The sequence below is a fragment of the Chaetura pelagica genome, unplaced genomic scaffold (genome assembly GCF_000747805.2).
Source record: "Chaetura pelagica isolate M959 unplaced genomic scaffold, ChaPel_1.0 scaffold47, whole genome shotgun sequence".
Classification (NCBI taxonomy): Eukaryota; Metazoa; Chordata; class Aves; order Apodiformes; family Apodidae; genus Chaetura; species Chaetura pelagica.
The window spans coordinates 3529641-3549166 of NW_009954140.1; the positions used below are offsets into that span (position 1 = coordinate 3529641).

The 19526-nt window shown below is 38.0% G+C and overlaps 1 protein-coding gene across 1 annotated transcript in view; it reads right to left on the reverse strand.

The window, feature by feature from the left end:
• Positions 1 to 19526, reverse strand: part of ERN1 (endoplasmic reticulum to nucleus signaling 1) — a 27773-nt gene extending 8247 nt beyond the window's left edge. Inside the window, exons 1-9 of the mRNA XM_010002690.1 lie at positions 19518 to 19526; positions 13369 to 13480; positions 5487 to 5520; positions 4433 to 4505; positions 3479 to 3551; positions 2262 to 2384; positions 1298 to 1399; positions 596 to 857; positions 5 to 18 (exon numbers count right to left, since the gene is read on the reverse strand). Of these exons, the coding sequence (XP_010000992.1) occupies positions 5 to 18; positions 596 to 857; positions 1298 to 1399; positions 2262 to 2384; positions 3479 to 3482 (505 nt within the window). The 5' untranslated portion in view covers positions 3483 to 3551; positions 4433 to 4505; positions 5487 to 5520; positions 13369 to 13480; positions 19518 to 19526. The remainder of the gene's footprint in view (positions 1 to 4; positions 19 to 595; positions 858 to 1297; positions 1400 to 2261; positions 2385 to 3478; positions 3552 to 4432; positions 4506 to 5486; positions 5521 to 13368; positions 13481 to 19517) is intronic.

Sequence of the window (19526 nt, forward strand, 5' to 3'; positions counted from 1 at the left end):
CCTACATAGAGAGTTGGTCTGGAAAAAAAACAGGAACTGTTAGAAAGAAGCAGGCAAGCAGATGCTTTCCCATCTTAGCTAAAACCTTGGCAACATAATCCTGCAGAACTAATGCCTGAGTTTCTCAAATCACCAATATTTGTATCTTGGAACGCCTGGCTGTGTAAAATTAAGTACTGCTGCTCTATGAAGCCACTCTTTTTAATTATGAAAGCATTATTAGTTGATTATTCATGTTACAATTACTCATTTGACATCATTCATGTCCTGTTCCTGCATTAATCAAGAACTTGTATTTGCCAAAATGTTGTGCACCTTTTTTATCATGTGAAAGGCCCACATTATAAGAAACTACTCAACACAGAATGTCTGAAAATATTTATCAATAGGTGTATGATAGATTTTGTGTGTCTGTATTTAGATAGTAAAATATCAAATACTATATCAAATAATGGCTGAGAACTAGAGCTGCTGTTAAGTATTCTCTGCACCATCTTGAAACTTGCAGAACAATCCTTCACTGTGTGTATATAAATAAGGTTTTAATGACAAGGGTGTGTCAAGTAGACAGAACAACAGGAATATTGATGCTCACGTCAGTTTGCTCTTGGTCTCTGTTTCCTTTGGGAAAGGGTATTTCCACTTGGTAATGTGTCCAACCTCCCCAGACATGAAGGTGAGGTACCGCAGGGTCTCTATCCCCACGTTGGTGTGCAGAACCTTCCGCAGCCCCTCGCGCTGCCAGATGTAAAAAGCCACCACTGGGGACGCGTAGTTCTGGATCCACAGCACATCCCCGGACTCGCTGTCCACGGTCACCACCAGGCCATCTCCATTGGACACAAAATGGGACATTTCTACAACACAGAGAGAGAGGAGATACCTGAAGTGCTGCAGACATGCCCTTTCAGTAACACACATCATCACACCCTGCACTGAAAGAACAGCTGACCAGGCCATCAGGGTGAAGGTGACAGAAGTCCAGTTGTGAAGCAGCAGCACTTCTGAGCATGTCCCACAGCTCAGGTTTGCCTCCTCTCTTGCCTTTTGTCACTGAATTATAAGGAGTCGTATCTTCAAGAGCTGCACCTTCCTAGATTCAGTTTACCTAAAGCTACCTAACAGGCACTAGGTATTATGGCACATAAAGGATAAAACCTGGGACATGAACATCAACTGCACAGAAACCAGTTTGACCTATTAATTATACAAAAAAATCCAGAGGATTTTTGTCTGTTTGCAAAACCCATGGCCAATATGTGGGACAAAAAAAAAGATACAGCAATTAAATTCTTACTGTATTTGATGTCTTCATCTGGCAGAGTAGCTGCATAGTCAAAGTAGGTGGCATTCCATCGCAGCTCCTTCTTCTTGGTGTCATACATTGTGATTGTGTACTCTGTTAAAAAATACACAGTCTGTGAAGCAAAAAAACCTATGAGAGAATAGAATCAATCATTTCAAATCTGAGAGACTCTTTGAAGTGCCACACACCCCAGTTACTGCTCTCTGCATTTAACTTGCCCAGCACTCCTGGTAGTTAAACATTTCAGAGCTGTTAAAAATACTACCACTGATCTGCAGGAACACTGAAACAAGCCCTGCAGACATGGGCTGCCCACCTCACCAGATCCTGCTTTTCCTCCACAGCCTCTTCTGCTGTACTTGGTTTTATGCACAAGTTTCCAAACTCTGCATTCTAAAATTCAGCATTCCCTGTTCTGAGCCTGAACAATCACACAAATTATCAAACAAATTAGCATGGAGGCTAAAGAACAAGTCTAGAACACTCATCCATCTTTACTAGTCAACAGCTCTAAGGTATTGGTCTAAATTGAACAGGTATTTAGAATATTGTGTTTGTTATTTCAGTGGACAGGCTCTACCTCTGTTTTCTTTAAGCAGTTTTATAAAAGCTGAGAGTTACTGAGCAAACCTGGGCTCACAGCTGCCACTGCAATGCACTCTTAAATAGAATATAAATGCCACTTAGCCAACAAGAACTACCGCAGGGTGTTGGACCTTTAAAGGTCCCTCCCAACCCAAACTATTCTATGGTTCTATAGTTTACTGCCAAAGCTTAAAATCCCCAGTATCTTTCTGCTGCAATAAAAAGTTAATTTTTCTGGGCACAGACTAAAATCATAACTTACAGAAGTTTTTCTAACTTGAAAACCTGATCACAAGGTAATTTGTTATGATACTAAACTTCAAAATGACATCAAATTTTCTTCTAAGCTGTAGAAAAAAAATTGTATGACCTGTTCTCCCAAGATACAGGAGGGATGTTGATGGGCAAAGACTTTCTGCAAATGAGGAGGTCAAGGTTTGCTGTTTCTCCCCAGTCATGAGGTCAATCACGTACCAAATATCCTGCTTTTTACCTGAAATCATAATTTAAGCCACATTACGATTCAGCTGGAAAACTAGAGTTCCAATCAAGCTTTTCAGTCTTTTTTCTTTAGTAGGCCCGTGAACTTAGCAGGAATAAAGCATTTTTAATAACACAATTTCTCACAGTCATGCTCAGTTGCATCATTTAGCACTACTGGCCAACTCCAAAAATTGACAATTAAAACTAAATACAATATTTAGAATGGTAAGAACTATAGGCTGAATTGTTTTTTCACATTGATAAACCTAACAGAGTTCTGAGTGTAGCAGCTCCTGTGAGCTAGCAGAAGGGGAGACTGAAGGGCTAATGTGGAAGGACAGTAGGTGGAAAAAAATTAGGATGGTCCACACATTTCAAATTGATTAAAACTTGTCATCCTGACATCCCAATTAAGACTATGTCAGCCATGACGGTAACTATTTCTTTGACACCAACACATCTGTGTTCTGTTCAGAAGCTTCAGATAAACATTTTTCACTCCTTTTTTGAAAAGACAAAGTAGAGAATCAGAAGTAGGTATTGGCCCTTCAGAAGATTAAAACACCAAGTTCATCCTGATCCTTCACATGTTTTGCTGTTATGATAAGTAGTAACTGTCCTTCCTTCTCCCTTTCTCCTCCCAAATCCCTCTGCAATCAGAAGGAGTCAGGACAGTGAGCCATAACTTTGTTATTATTTCTAGTATAAATGAACTGACTGTACCTCAGATAATGGAGGATGTCTATGTTGCAATGAAATTTCTAATTTAATTCTAATTGTCAGCAGTCGATGACATATATAAGCATAAGATTTTAAGTAGAAGTCACTTTTTGTTGAAAGATAGCGTCTCAAGAAACCAAAAAACCCCATACAGGCTATTCACTGCTTATAAAAGCCATTTTCTCCTTCAGGACAAGTAGTTGATTTTTAATCTTCAAGCAGTAATTAAATTATTTATTAATAATATTTTATGTAATCAGAAAGGTTCATGAAACATCATAATTAATGACCAAAATAAAGTGTATTTCCATGCAGTCTGTCTGGGAGTCTCTGCATTTTCTGGTTGCTGAACACATGACAATATGAGATTAAATAGGAGCTCACCCATGTAGAGGATCCCATCTGAACTGCGACAGGGAGATGCCTGCACCAGCTCTGGGATTGTAAATGGAAGTTTCTAGGGGGGAAAAAAACAACAATGAAACCTTATTCACTTTGGTGTTAGAGCCCTCACCTTTGTGATTCTAAACAGAAATTGAATAAATGCAAAAAGAGAGGAGTTTAATAGAATTAATTGATTAAAATATATTGCTGCTTCCTGAATTCACCCAGGAAAAGAACCACAAATAATTTAGGAAGTTATGATCTGAGGTGAAAGGGGGTGGTGAGTAAATACTTAAATATTTAACAATATTTAAGTTCTTAAGGGAAATCATAGGAGCTGCCAGAGCAGAGAAACTTTTGTCTGAGTTTCACCACAAAGTTTAAAAATAAAAATCAGATGTTAGCTAGTATCTGTGGGTGACATGGATTGGTGACTATTTTGAAAAGGTTCAGCATTTTTGTCTGCTTAAAAAATCTTACAAAGACACCTTCTAAAGGTGTCAGCACAGAACACACTCCTGTCTTTGGAAGAACATAGATTAAACCCGCCTTTGGTTTTATAAAATTAAGTATTTGGGAGAAAGTGACTGATTTGCATTATTCCAGGTACACCTTTCCCATCCAATTGTACAGAGATTATTCAGTATTTGGATAATACCACACAGATTTTATTATAATAATTATATGCTATATATTATAATAATTATAATACGTAATTGTTATATATATAAAACATATAGTTATATAAATCATCCTAACTATTTTAGCAAGCTACAGAAAAACAGCACAAGGGGACAAAACCCCTGTACTGTGGGGTGTGTACACACAAGCCTGCAAAACTTTACAGTACTGTCAAGAAAGCAGAAAGTTTTCGTGGGGACTTATCCCTGGTGTCAATCTGATTAGGGAACATTTTTTAATTATTAGAGGAGACAATTTTTTAAATATCCTTACAGTCAAGCCTTCACTGTTCTTGCCACCCAGCGTATACAAACTGCCATCATTTGGGTCAGGAAGAAATGCTGGCCTAGGATGAAAGCAGCAATTATAAATGATTAAAAATCTACTGTGCTTCTCAGAGAACTGGGTCTGACTGTGATCAGTCCTGACTTTACAGATAAGTTCATCTCACGTTAAATTTTTTACTTTGTATTATCAACTTTTTAAAGTTTCATTTATTAACTGTGAAAATGAAAAACATAAAAAGGATTCAGAACTAGTATAACATAAAATTAGTAATACATTTGAAAATTAAAAGATCCAAATGTGGCAGGCAACCACTTGGGTCAGAAGTTTTAAACATCATCTCTATCCTTTGAAAGTGCTAGAGAATTATAAGCATATCAAATACACAAAAACATAAGGAAGGCAAGAAACCATAAAAAAGTTGCCAGAACTAAGTAAATTTGAGAGGTAAAGGCAGCCCCCATCCAAGCTATGAAAAAACCCACAAAAACCCCAACATCAAAAACAAACCACAAAAAAGAAAGGATGTTACCACTGACTTCAGAGGCATAAAAGTTAAAGCCCCAAATTTTCTAGTTAAATGTGAGATTGCTGTGCTAGGGGAACAGCTCTGAAGTAACAAGGTTTTATTTGAAGATTCTGGTCATGGTGGCTGGGGTTTCCTACCCTTCACTATTTTTAGTCTTTTATTTGAAGTGAATGAGTAGTACAAAACCCAGAGCCCCCTCCCTAGCTGTTCCTATCCTTTTCAAAGCTGCTCAGTTAAGATCCTGGCACAGCCAGCATGTTTGATCTCTAAACCTGAGCAACAGCTTGAGAGAACAGTCTGAGACAGGACATTTTTTTCTTAGTGCTACAGATAAAAGAATTATATGTAGCTAATTATATACTTACTGTATCTACTCTCTAAACCACCTCAAACTGACTTACACAAGGTATGCAACTTCTCCTAACGCAAATAGTTTTGTTTCAAATTAATCCCAATTTCCAGATGTCAGTGAAATTAAACAAGCAGTAAATGAGATAAAGGAAACAGACTTACTCTTCCACATGAATTGGCACCTGGAGCACAGGATCTGCAGAAGCAGAAAAAGAAGTCATAATACTGGCAGTTCAATTCCTTTACCTCACTGGATACAGGATTAAGTCAGGCCTTCAACACGTGCTCCTTTTTCCAAGGCTGATGCATGGAGTTTGAACGGGGCCACCTCAACAGCCTCAAACGACCTCCTGTTTGGTGAAGATTTGTAGGATGGCAAAGTACAAAGTACCTGAGAAGTCTGAAACCTGAAGTTCTTTGCTCAAGTTTTACCCATGCAACTCTCCAGCCAACCCTGGGAGGAGACTCAGAGAATACAGTAGCACCCTACTGCACCTTGAGCTTTCTCCTTATTCCTCACTTGGTTGGGGCAGACAGTCTGGTAGAACTGCCTCTGTACACGGAAATAAAAACTCTTGCTCTCAAGATGTGTGTGATTGGAGCGCACTGGCTGCCCAGGGGCAGCTGACTATAACTTGCAGCAAATGCTGCCACTCTGCAGGCTTCTACAACCACTTTTACTTAAAAACAAGCTGCGGCTACTGGCAGTGTGCAGACTGCGAGAACCAGCACAGAAGTAGGTGCCTTGATATTTTTTAATCTGCATTTTATGAACTTTTGCAACTTTGTGTGTCAGGCACCTTTGTGTATCAGGCAGGTGAGCATGTGCTTTCTAGTGAACTCAACATGCAATTTAAAATGCAACATGCAAACTAAAAGTCTAGTGCTACACCAGTTGCAGTGAAGGGGAAGCCTGCCAGTGACTTCAGAGCAAGACTCTGACTCAAGGCAGGAAAAACTTAGTTCCACTTCCTATTCCAAGGTAAAACCTCCGTGGTCAGCACATCACTGAAAAGAAAAAAACAGAAGTCTGACAAGGGCCATGTAAAATTACCTCAAACCTGTTTTTTTTACTTAAATAATCTCCCCACCAAAATTAATCCAAGAATCCACATTGCATAAAAATTAAAATCTCACAGTAGTTGGTATGTTGAGTGACCAGAATCACAGTTTAGCTTTCATCAGCAAAAAGAAGATGCAAAACAGAAACTTACAATGCTAAATCTAAATACTTATGTATGAAAAGGTAAATTAAGAACAGTACTTTGGTTTTAATGTAAGGTGAGGTGATCTCAAAATTACTGAGGCCTCAAAAAATCTGGAATCACAGGATTTTCAATCCTGATGACAAAACCATGAAGTTCCCAGATTTGTATGACATTTCCAAGACAATTTCCAAGACAGACGTTGTTCTTATTTATGGGTATATTGGCAGAAAGTGACTCAGAAGTAAAGAGGATGCAAGGTGTCCTCATTTCTGCAGAGGAAATCAAATTGTTACACTAGAATAAGCCTGAGTAAGGAGATGAAAGATGAGAAAGCAAATAAATACTGTTTTTTCACCTGTTCTGTCTCCATGCAAACATTATGATGCATTAGGAAGGAAATAAGAAAAATGCCAAGATTTTTACTGGGAATCTGTCATAGATTCTGGACAGCTTGAGTGCACTGTGATATTTGCAGAGTTAAGCAAGATAATAACTAGAAATTCAGGGCTCATTACATGGGTCTTACAAAGTCTCTACAACTCTGCATTATGTTGTAATATGTTGGGTTTGGTGAGAACAGCCTAGGAGCTTAGTTTCTATATAAAAGATTAAATAAGAGCCCCCCCACCTGAATAGATCCCAGCAGCAAAGCAGCTGAACACAGTCACCCTCACAAATCCCTCTGATGCAGGGACCCAGCAGAGCTGTGTGGGCTCTGGACGGTCCCACCAGGGGGCTCAGACCTGGCTGACCCGTGGCACCACACACCAGGCAGCAGAGCTGCTGAGGTGATTTAGCCCGTGCTCTGACCAGCCCCAGGCACTGACCTGGAGTCAGAGAAGATGGAGAGCAAGAGCTCTTGTCTGTGGTAATTCTTCTCTCAATGATGAACTATCACCATTAGCCCTGTTCACTGATGTAAGATGGGAATACCAACTAAGTGCAGAGCTCCATGTTCTATCATGAACTCCTTTTAATTTAGTGAGAATCCAAGCAGACATCAAAAGGCCCTAAGAATAATGAAGATTCAAACAAAAGAGCTAAGTGATTCATCATTATGTATCTGTCTCTACAGACCACACTGCTTAGTCAGACCTTTATTCCATTAACTAAGTCATCAAGCAACTCATTTCTATCCCTTGTGTGAATAAACTGGTTTCAGGATATGCTGGGAGGGACTGCCCTGCTCCAAACTTAAGAGTTGATTACATGCAAATTATTTCTCAGTGTTTGCTTCAAGTATTCCATAAGCATCTTCAAGTATCCTTTGTGATACCTAATGCAACATTAGAGACCACAGCCTAGACAGTCTTTATAATCATAAATGCTTCACGGGAAGGGAAACTCTCATAGCTTTGTGAAGGAAACAGTATCATAAATCATAAACAGTATCATAAATCAGCAGAAAATGGCACCTGCCTCAGCTGAAGTAAGGTTTAAAGCCAAATAAACTTGACAAGTCTCTTGATGAACTGATTACATTCTCTCTTGTTAAAAAATAAATAGCAACAGTAATCTTCACCAACAGTGCTTGATGAACTTTGCCCTACCTACAAACATCTCCACCTCAAATGAGCATTACTGATAACAAAGCTGCACAACTTGTTTTTGAAGTGGTTGAGTGCATAGATATGTTTAAGTAGAGTAATGCAGATTCTCCTTAAAATTGCTTTCTAGTCAGCCTAAGCAAAGCATAAAGAAAATAATTTCTTGTCCAAATTGTATTCACAAAGTTTTACATTTCATTTTAATAAAAGGACTAGTTATTCTCTGAATCAAATGGAGGTGTGCAGTTGTTATATGACACCACAGTATATAACTAGTACTATATCCAGCTGCACTGCTCCTGACATAACACACACTACAGCAGGACAGGAGAGAATGCCATTTCCTCAAACATATTAGTATTTCAACGTGTTTTGGGTTTTTTTTTTAAATTCTCAGGAAAACCTCAACAATGACAGGAAACTTCAAAAGATAGATTATGTTTTCTAGCAACTGATCCTGGTTTGTCATGACATTTGCAGGATAGTCTGGTTAGTAATGCTTTCCTAAAGCTCCTTCTCTGCCCCCAAAATACGGTGAATAACAATAACAGAGCACAGGATTTGTGGACTAATAACTTGATTTCACTTAGTTTTCTAAGGGCAATCTACTTTTATAAAAAACACTCTGCTTCAACTACCTCATAGGTCTGAGAAAGTGTTGCATTACTTTACTGACCACAAAATAACACATATATATAGAATGCAATATTCACTGGCATTAAGGTTTTACTCCCAAGCTTGTATTTCTAAAAGCTGTTAGGAAAATGTCACTTACTACAATCTCATCAACAAATATATCCTACACTTTAGTAAACAAGGCCAGAAATCCCATGGAAGTGCCTTCAACTTCTATGGTGAGTTTTTCCGAAGCACTCTCACTCTTGCCTATCAGAAGACATGAATAAAAGCCTAATGACAAGTTCCAAACTGTTCAGGCTGTGCTGTACAGAAGCATCATGCTTCTGAGGAAGTCCTGGAACTTTTCTTTTGTATCATGTTTTCAGTATCAAGAACAACAGTGTTTCATCAGATGTGAAAAAAAAACCCCTCCTTTTACTTGTTTTCTCAGTCACTGAAATCTGATTTACTAACAATGATAAGAAAGAGGTAGATGGAACAGATTAAGATGTTATTAAAAAGCAGCAGGATTTTTTTTTAGTACTTACTGGCACATGAACCAAAACATTGATTAATTCTGATGGCTTCCTGCAACATTCAAGTGTTGTATATGAACAGTGAGAAAGTATTTAGTACCAATATCTGATTTGTTTCCACATGAGGCTATTCACAATAAGGAATAGAGGAGTTTTCTGAATTGAAAGGAATTCTCCTTTCACTACAAGCACCATCCAACTACAAAGACAGGCAGTGGAGAGCCATTTCTCTATATTTTTAGCCACTGGCATAATGTAAATTTTCTCGTTCTCTAACACTTTCATGATCTTAAACTAAGGTTGTAGCTTTGTGAAGATATTTTGAAGACAATGAACTCTGCACATTCACTTTCATGTGGTTTGGGACACATTCCAACTTCATTTCGAAGTTTGTTTTGAAATAAGAACTCATTCTGAGATAAAAAGAGAATATTGAGTTTAATTTATTGCTGTCAGGTGCTAAAATAGTTTTCATATGCTTGAATACAGACCAGTAACAGAATTAGTTGTCTAACAACTGAAGCCACTTTTTGCTCCACAGGGGGTCAAACGGAAAAAGTCCTTGCAAAAGTCAGAGAACTGACTTGTCTCCTCCTTGTCTCCTCCTCAACAGCTTAGCACCCAAGTCCTAACATGCTGAGCCTGGAATCACGTAATTCTGCTTTCAAAACTTCTCTGAACTGCAATTCCCTGTAATTGGGTAAGTCATTCTAATAGGTCTGATCTGTTTCAGTGCCAACAGTGATAACCACTGACCAAAGCAGTAAGTATTCTCTATTGGAACAAAAACTTCAGAGAGAAAATGTGATAAAACTGTGATATAAATACATTGGCCTCTCCCTTAAGCTTCCAATCCCTGTGGCAGAGTAAAATCCAGCTTCCTGCAATGCCCTACATAAATATTTTGGTATGATCCTGTCCAAAAGCTTTCCACTTTCTAGAGTAAAAAAACAAAGACACAAAACCAGCCCTGGGGTATGTGAGGGTGAGGATGTGTTAAGAAGCAGGACACTGCCCTGTCAATATTAAAAAGACTGCTGACACCTCTCCTTGTCATTGTGGGACTTCAAAAATGTTATCCTGTAAGAACTGAAAGGTTAATAAAAGGATTTGTAAAATAACTGTGACAAGAAAAAGAGAAGCGAAAGGACATTGATCCTAGATTATAAAGATCTATTCTAGAACTCTAAGAGTTTATTCACAAGTACAGCAGTTATTAGAAACCTGTTAACACAATGACTGTCCAGTAATTTAGTAATTATTTGGTTCAGTCATGCTTCCCTGAAATTAACTTTCTGACCTGGCAGCAGGCAGATGTCCCAGTACAGTTTTGGTTGCATGAGCGCCAGAAAATATTTCTGCCTGTATCACTCGCTTCTGAGTTGGCAGAAGTTTATTCTGAAACAATTCTAACTGATATTTTGCATACTTATGTGGAAAAAAGTCATATATAATTTTTGAAACTACAACCATAACACTAAATATGCCTTAGCTCCATATTTCACAGACACATGATAAGATAAAATTTGCCCCTTGACAAAAAACCAAGTCTTTTTTAATGCACAGGATGGAGTTGCAGATTTTTGTGACTGCCATGTGCCCTTAGATAGAACATAAAAAAACAATGACTGAAAAGAAGAAGTGGGAGATTCTGAAACAGTGCATGAGTAACTCACTGCCCCAATGGAATGAGCTGGAAAAAACGGTTTCCTGACCTGAGGCCCCACCATGATTCGGGCTAACGGGCCAATTTAACATCTTGTCATCCTCTCCTGCTGTTGCAATGACACCAACTGAAGTTAGAGATCCTACTAAACTATCCTCTGGAAATTGCTGAAGAGAGTACTGTTCTACAGTCATTTTGTTTTGACAACCCCAAGTATCTTGCTAGCAGGAAGTGCAGAAAAGATGGGAGCTTATCCCAATGTCACATAGAATGGTCAGCTCCTTTAATTGACCAGAGATGGCACTAAGAGCCTGATTAAGTCTCTGGACCATAAGCATTCAGTATTCACAAGTATTCAGTACTCATAAGCATAAGGACTCATAAGACTAAGGAGAACCAAGTATTCAGACTGCCCTTCTTGCCAGCACTACATGAAGGCAGGAAACCCAAACATATTACTGTAGTGATAACCACTGGCTCATTTATTCTGCATACCCAAGATAAACTTCAGTGGTAAATTAAAACAAACCACACAGGGCAAGATTTTCATGTTTGTTTAAGCACTGCCTGATAATGAACACCACCTTGTCTTTTTTTCCCCAATGAAAATAAAATGTGTATGAATTACCCTTTGTTAAAGACCTTACTGCTTAAGTGCAGTAATAAAACCTTCTCTTCCTAATAAATGCCTCTGCAGCACTTCAGGTGAACACACAACTTTTCAAAACACAGAAACTACAACACATGGCTCATTGTCTGGTGGTCAGGGTGAAATGGCAGCTGCAAGAACACTGCTTGCTACACAAGCAGCTTCCCACCGGGTGATACTCTATAACAGAAGTGAAAGAGTGCACCCAACTACCGTGCTTATACATTGATACTGAATTCTGCACTATTAGGTCTCTCCAGAGATTTAGCACAGCAAGATGGTAAGGACTTTCACAGGCCATTAGTTTCCAAAACTGCTGCATCCTTGTTGAGCTTCCCACCCACAGGGAGACCACCTATAAACACTGTTTTGTGAAAAGATATAAACCCCCTCCAATTACAAATTAATTGGCCGATTTATACATACAGGCACTGGTTCCACGTACACTTTAAGTTTACTCATGAAGCACCTTATTACAATGAAAACTACAATTTTATTTTTTTCATTGACCCTTGTGTGTTCTTCTATTCCACAGAAATAAACTAACAGCAATAAATGCTTTGCAAAAGATGCCAAATAATACAATTAGTGACAGTAAGAAAGTCCAATAAAACTAGATTATCCAGACTGGCAGTTCCAGTGTACCAAGAGTGGTTTTGCAGATTTTTTTTTAAACAAGGAAAGCTCCTTGAGAAATACACCCTGACCAGGATCCTTTTCATTACCAAAGTGCCCTTATTTCTTCCTCAAAAAGCCTCCTGCTGCTTACTAAATATGACTGCAAACAAATGCCAGTTATAAGACCCTTCTAGGATGGGACTAACTCATGCATGTTCATGTCAGCTGAATGACCAGGAAAGACCATTAAGCTTTTCTTAACACCACAGGAGCCTACAGCAACAAGAAAGGAGGAAGCTGATAACTGATTTTTATTCAGCACATTCAGGGAAAGGAGATGCCTCAATTTAAAGAGGAGATATAGGAGAAAATGTAATCACACTGATTAACAAAGACCCCTGAAGAAAATACTTGCTCACCCCTTTTTACTGCAAGAGGAGCTACAAAAGCATTCTTTTCTCACTTATGAAGTTAAATTTTTGTCTGGCAGATTTGCATTCAAACATTAATGGTTTCACAAATAAGAATAACTGGTTTGTACTGCAGACATCAGATATGCACAATCCATTTCCTAGCATTTCAGCTCACCCACTAAACTGAGATCAGGTTTAAAAATAGAGGACAGAATGATGCAATCACTGTGACTCCTTTCCATTTGACCTGCTTTCTCATTTCTTTCCTGAAACGAAGAGAAAGTGCTACTACCACTTCTACCATACATAATCAGAGTTCCACTAAAACTGATCTGTATTAAATACTGAATTTTTAATGAAGACAGGAAGAGTCTCTCTGGTCAGCAGTTAAAATTACAACATCACTTCCAGTCCCTGAGCAATGTTACCTTTAATTAAGTGCAGGTTTCTTATTTAAAATCAGTGTTGTTCCTAAACATCTATTATAGAAAAATGACCCAAGGTTTCCACAACACCCACTGCATCAAGGAATGTAGGGTATCCCAAAGCTAGAATCATGCAAAACCTTTGCACCAGTTCCACCAGCTGACATGCTCATTTGACATCTTTGCTGTTCTGTGATTGGTTATAAGATGAATACAACTCCAGAAACACTACAGCTTAATTCTGGAGCAAGAGCCAAAATAAAGAAGGAAATAAAGTATTTACCAGGCCCTACAGCAGTTTGAATTACCAACTGCCTGTTACTACTGTTCCTGAGAAGAGGCCATCAGAACACCTCCTGCTCACCTTCTTTTAAAGTCCACTTGATTGCTCCCGTCCTCTTGCTGACAGCATGCAAACTCCCATCAAGAGTTGAAACAAACAACAGTGTTTCTGGTACAGTTACTGAGCTGGTGCTCTGGAAAAGAGAAACCCATACACTGAATGTCATTATTTACTACAGAGTTTACTCCTAACTGTAATATAGTTAATTGTCTAGAACACCATACTTCTTTCAATTGCACAGACTGAACAACATTCTTGTCCCTTTGAATTCAGTGATTTTTTTTTAATTATTTTTTTTTCCTGTCACTGCTATGGAACTGCTCACTGTGCAAAGGTCCCCTAGAGACAAACTGGGAGATGCTTTAATCAAATAATATATTTGCAACTCATCCTCCATTTTTAACTTGATATCAAAGCCTCCTTGTCCTAGAGTTAAGATGAACCAGCGCCAGAGCTGATCTAGGAGAGAATTGATACAAACTCTATGCAATAAAATAGCTAGGGGAAGGAACTTCAAAGCAGCTCACAAAACCTAAGTGTTAATGTCAAAGCCATGCTACTACCAAATAAATAGAACACACTTTTGCCAAGGTTTATTACCCTAGAGATGAAAAGATACTGGCTGGGTAGAACGTGGATAAATAAACTGAAAGGTGATCAATATTCTACAGGGCTGACTGTGGCTGAGAAACAGGCTGGAGCTGCCATATGCGCTGCCTCTGAGCAAGGGCAAGATATTTAGGATAGTTGCAGCTTAAAGGCTAGAGGAGATCCATACTGTTAAGCCTCTTTATTGTGTTTTTATACCTCATGCCTTCAAATACTGTATTTCTGCAGTAGACAGTAAACACCACTGTTTAAGAAAGCCCATACATATTACTACATTCACAGATACCTCCTAACAAGCAGAGCTGCAGGATTTAAACCTAAATTTGACATTCTGATCATTCTGCCACTAGGGACACCTGACCCCTCTGTTTGGTGCCTGCTGTTATTCCTACAGCACAAGCAGCTTTTGAGTCTGGCTACTGCAGAGTATGTGATTTTATTAAAAGGGGATCATATGAACATGGAGAACTCAGAACTGTGCAGTTACTGTGGGAACAGCAAGGCTAAAACCAAGGTGTTTCATCACTTAAAGCAAAAAAACATGTTAATTTCATGTCTACACTTCTCTTCCTGCCTAAAGATGATCCTGTACATCCCACAATTGATCCATCCCCATTGCCAAGTCTCAAGTTCTTACTCATGCAGTTTGTCATTTGCAGATTGTATCTGCACTGCTCATCTGGGTGCCACCTGCCACCTTTAGGAAGTTTCACAGTTAAATATAATTCTTAACCTACCACAGCTTGTGAAATGAAACTGTATGCATTTAGCATTATTAATAATGTCTTAAAGGCCTTGAATTGTAAAAAAAAAATAATCCAATAATCTTAGGATTATTGCAAAGCAAAATACATATTAAAATGCATGGACATAGGAGTAACTTTCTTTGGAAAAGTATGCACTTTTAGTGCAACTCAACTAAAGTGTTAGACTTTCGGGTGAAGTATAAAGCTAAAAGAATAATATAATAAAATAGTAACTAGCCAACTTTCAGGTCATATCTACAAATATGATACATGCTTCTTTCCAGTCATAAGGAAAACAGCTGGAGCAGACAGTGCAGAAGTAAAGTACAAGTCAACAATATACAAACCATAGATCAGAAATAACTGCTGGAGGGCCAGAAAAAAAAAATCTATCTTAATACATAAATACTATTTTAATTATCTGATGTAGTTAAATTATGCAGGCTGCACAAACACCTGCACTTTGGAATGCTCTGAGCTTACCAAATGGAAACAAAACTAAACAAAAAACACAAAGCAAAGACACTGAATGAATATTCCAGCTCTGAATTTCGACCAATTGCACAAACAAACCATGCCTGTCAGGTTAACTGCATTCAGTTAACTATCACCTCAACTGCCAGAGGTTGCCCAACATCAGACAGGTAGCTATTTCAAGTGCATACTGCATATCTGTGTCTTAGAGTTCTTACTCACTTTTGACAAGCACATTTCAGCTTTCTCAGAGCAAACAAGTGTGTATTTTCACTGCAGCTGTACTCATGAAAAATTCCTATTCCAGAAAAGGTAATTATTCGACCATCAGATTATTATTATTATTAGGCAATATTCAGTGCAGTAATGTATAGGGTGTAAATCCTGTACATTATACACCAAGGGGAACACAAGAAATACCTGTTTCTCCATGAAGACCTATTTACTCTAGACTTGTGCCATGACCAAAAACATTTAATTTAAAAGACTGGGATGATTCTCTCTGCTCTTCTATCAAAAAAGATACATCAAAAACATCCATTATCAAAGCCAATCACTTTAGTTAATAAATACAGTGAAACTGCATCTAGAACTAAACACAGTAAATTGAGCAAGAACATCCAACTGTTAAGGGTGGGAAGTGAAAATGACTGAAGTTCCTTTAAGTTGCAGGTGGGAATTTGACACCCAGAATGTAATTACCAGTGTTGAAATTTAGTTGCAAATAAAATATAACATAGAGCAAATCCACTTATTCTATGTATATAGACTAAGATTACTTTTCTAGACTACTTCTTACTCTCTGCACAAGTTTTTATCTTTTATCTCCCTATCTTACAGAATCAACGTTCTCCACAAAGCATGTTCTCTTCCTGTCCTTTTATTGAGAAATGAAAAAAAATGGTGTATCATTGTCACAGAAAATATGCCTGTAAATTAACGACCATGAGTATAGTTAGGTATCAAATATCAGTAATATACAGCATATGGAACACTTAGTGTAGATCTGTAGATCTAACATGTTTATATTTAACAGCTGAGTATTTGTTGTGGCACCAAGGCTGTAGAAACTACGGATTTATATGTGAGCTCTGAAACTCTCATTAAAACATCAGTAACCCGTACTGGCCTTCAGATTACTGGAAGGCTGCTAGTACCTGGGATCAAATAGAAAGTACTAATGTACAGCAAGTTCCTCTGCATGTTCTGCAGTTACAGGAGCAAAGGGACTTTTCTGAACATCCACCCTCCAGTTCACTTACAAGCTGAACACTAAAGACAGAAAATCAAAGCTAAAAACACTATTCACACGAGTTGAAAACCAGATGAACACCTGAATGTTGCCCACAGGCAGAACGACCTAGAAATTTCTCAGATATGACTAAGATAATGAAATTACAAGGGCTAGTATGGCTATTTTTAAGCTTTTCAAGGCAGTACCCTTGGTTTGGGGGAAGAAATGCCACTCTGATGTACCATTCTTATGGTGCCTGTCACTCTGTGGTTACCAGGGAGATGTGAACTCTTCCTGGGACAGCAAGTGCTTATGGCAAAGCACCAAAGGGACAGAAGGGGACATCACCCTGGAAGGCTGTTGGGCCTAACACCTTCTTTTCAGAGGGGTCTGGGCCCATTTCTGCTCACCAAGGAGTGTCCCTGGGAGGGAAACCAGCACAGAGGCACATGGATTTCACTGACAAAAGGACTGGGCCACAATCTTCCACTCACTCATACTTTTCAAAGCACATGATATCATGCAGTTGAGATTACCCAGCTGAGTAATACACTGATGCTGCTGAAGCTTATGACCTAAATTTAAAAAATAATGAGGCCATAGGCTTTGCAATGCAATATTGCTAATTAACTTCGACCAACACCTATAGTAGTCACTTGGAGAAGAAGCTGGGGAGTTAGTATGGGAGTAAGGAGTTTTCCTTCAAATTGCATCAAACAGTACGTATAAAAATGAATAATTTGTTTAAATAATTATATGTATTTTATCCAATCAGAAATTTTAAAAAAACAACTTTATCTTGAGTTTATTAGTGAGCTTTATCAGTGGCTAGAGACTGTAGTATCAAGCTTACAAATACTCAATGGACTTTATTTTGAACACAAAGCTTTCTGATTAATTGATTAGTGGAATAATCAGAGCCTGGAATGTGACTGTTATGAAAGGCTATGAACATTTTAAAAACTAGTATGCACAAATCAAACTTGTTTTCATTTTTGTGTGAAGTATGTAAGAGAATTTTCTAGCACAAAAGCATAATAAACTCAGTCCTGAGACAGACTGCAAATACCAGTATATACAGATATTGCCCTCTCTGCAGGAGTGGAGTCTCAACTGTTGTGAAGCCACACAAAATATTGAAATAGATTTTTATTTCATACTGCAATTTTATTTCTGAAGAAATACAAAGCTCCATAAAAGAAAAATATGGCAGGACATGAATCAGCTGAGCAAAAATAATTTAGTGAACAGAAAAAATGAGACTGGTTTGGGTCTTCTTTTATTCTACCTGAAACTGCAATCATGTTTATTTTAACAACTGCCCTCTTTGGAATTCAGCGAGAGCTTCAACTGCCTTGACAGTCTGTACTCATAGAAATCTTCCACCACAACACTGATATCAAGTCAAGGCTTTACAATACTTTGAAATTATTTCAGGTCTGATTTAGAATTAATGTAATTCAAAACACAATTTTTAGTAACTTTCAAGCTCTCACTGATTTAAACTGTGACAAATGCTCTAAAGTGCTGACTGCAAATAATACATGACAAGCTAAAACTTGAGACTAAATAGGAAACAGCATTTTTAAGCTACAAGAGAAATAGACTATCTAAAAGAATCAGCATTTTATAAATAGAAATGCACTTTATAGATACTCGTTATCCCCAGCATATGAGTCTTCCCCTCAGTCCAGATCTACCACATCTTTAGATACAACGTTTTAGGAATCAAATTAATAAAATTACTCAAAACAATTCTGAAGGACCTATGAACTCAAACGAAGGTCAGTGAAAGCTGTAGAACAAGTTCTGGTGCATTTGTGCTGGTTTATGGTACAGTTCAGTGTCACAGATGATACTATCTTCATTCACTACAACATTTCAAATTTCTTTAAGGGTTAGCAGAGCAATGCCCTGTTTTGTTTTATCGTGTTAGAAGAAAACAGATGCTCGCAGGAGTAATTCCTTCTATTAATTTGTCTGCTTAAAAACACTACTTGCAAAATGCAGGTCACCAAGTATGCCCAAATCCCACTGAAGTCAGTGGAAACAGCAGACAGAAAAAAAACAGGCCACTCGGTTCCTTGAGGTTATCTTTCTGTCACCTAGAAATACATTTTGCTGTGGGGGTGATACCAGAAGAGGCTCTTAAGTATGAATAAAGAACAGGAAAGCACTTCAGAGAGACACTGGATGTATGATGGTGTGGTGCTGACTGAGAAGTGTTACTGATTTCACAGAAATAATTGACTGCTCCCTAGTAAACAGTGTTACCAGGTAATAATTTTCTCAATTTTTTGAGTCTCAAGCAGGAGTACATACGCACCGAACTTCATTTGTAAGGTTGGATGGATGACAACAGATGGACGGTTTGCTAATTGTAATTTACAGCCTCATAATTTCTATGGTAACGCCCGATTTGCCAAACAAAAAAAGTTTACAAGATAATTACTCAAGGAAAAAATTCTACATTCCTCACTCCATAATTAGGTTAATACAACATCAGGCTGTACACGTGCATTTTACTAAAGAACTACTAAAAAACATTTTCAGCATTAACTGCACCAGACACTATCCTCCAATAATAAAAGGCTTGTACCATAATTTATGCTACCAGAACCACAACTGGTAAACCAATAAGGATGCAAAGGAAAATATTTTTAAACATTAGCACACAATGTAATTAATTGGTATATTCACCACAGCCTATGATTCATTACCCTGGTTCTGACTGCTATCCTCTTATTACATTGCCAGGCTAGAGGCTAAAATTCACTATGCATAATAAAACCAGGCCATGAAGAAACTGCAAAATTCAGCAAACTACTAGAGGAAAGATTTTCAGCATAACTAATAATGAAGTTAACATATGAAAGCGAGTTGACAAAAAGTTAATCTTCTCTAGAAAGCTAAATCAAACATTCAGATCGCTTCATCTTAAACTAAATTCTGACATCTTTTTTAGCTATTTCTCCTCAACACTGTAACCCTGTTCCAGTGACTTTTCATTCATACGCCCATTCATACTGCAAGAAGAAAAACTGAAAACTACAGGAGGCCCTTTCTAGCTGTCCTCTGATGTGACTGAACTTTGAGTGGTGCTCAACACCAAAAAC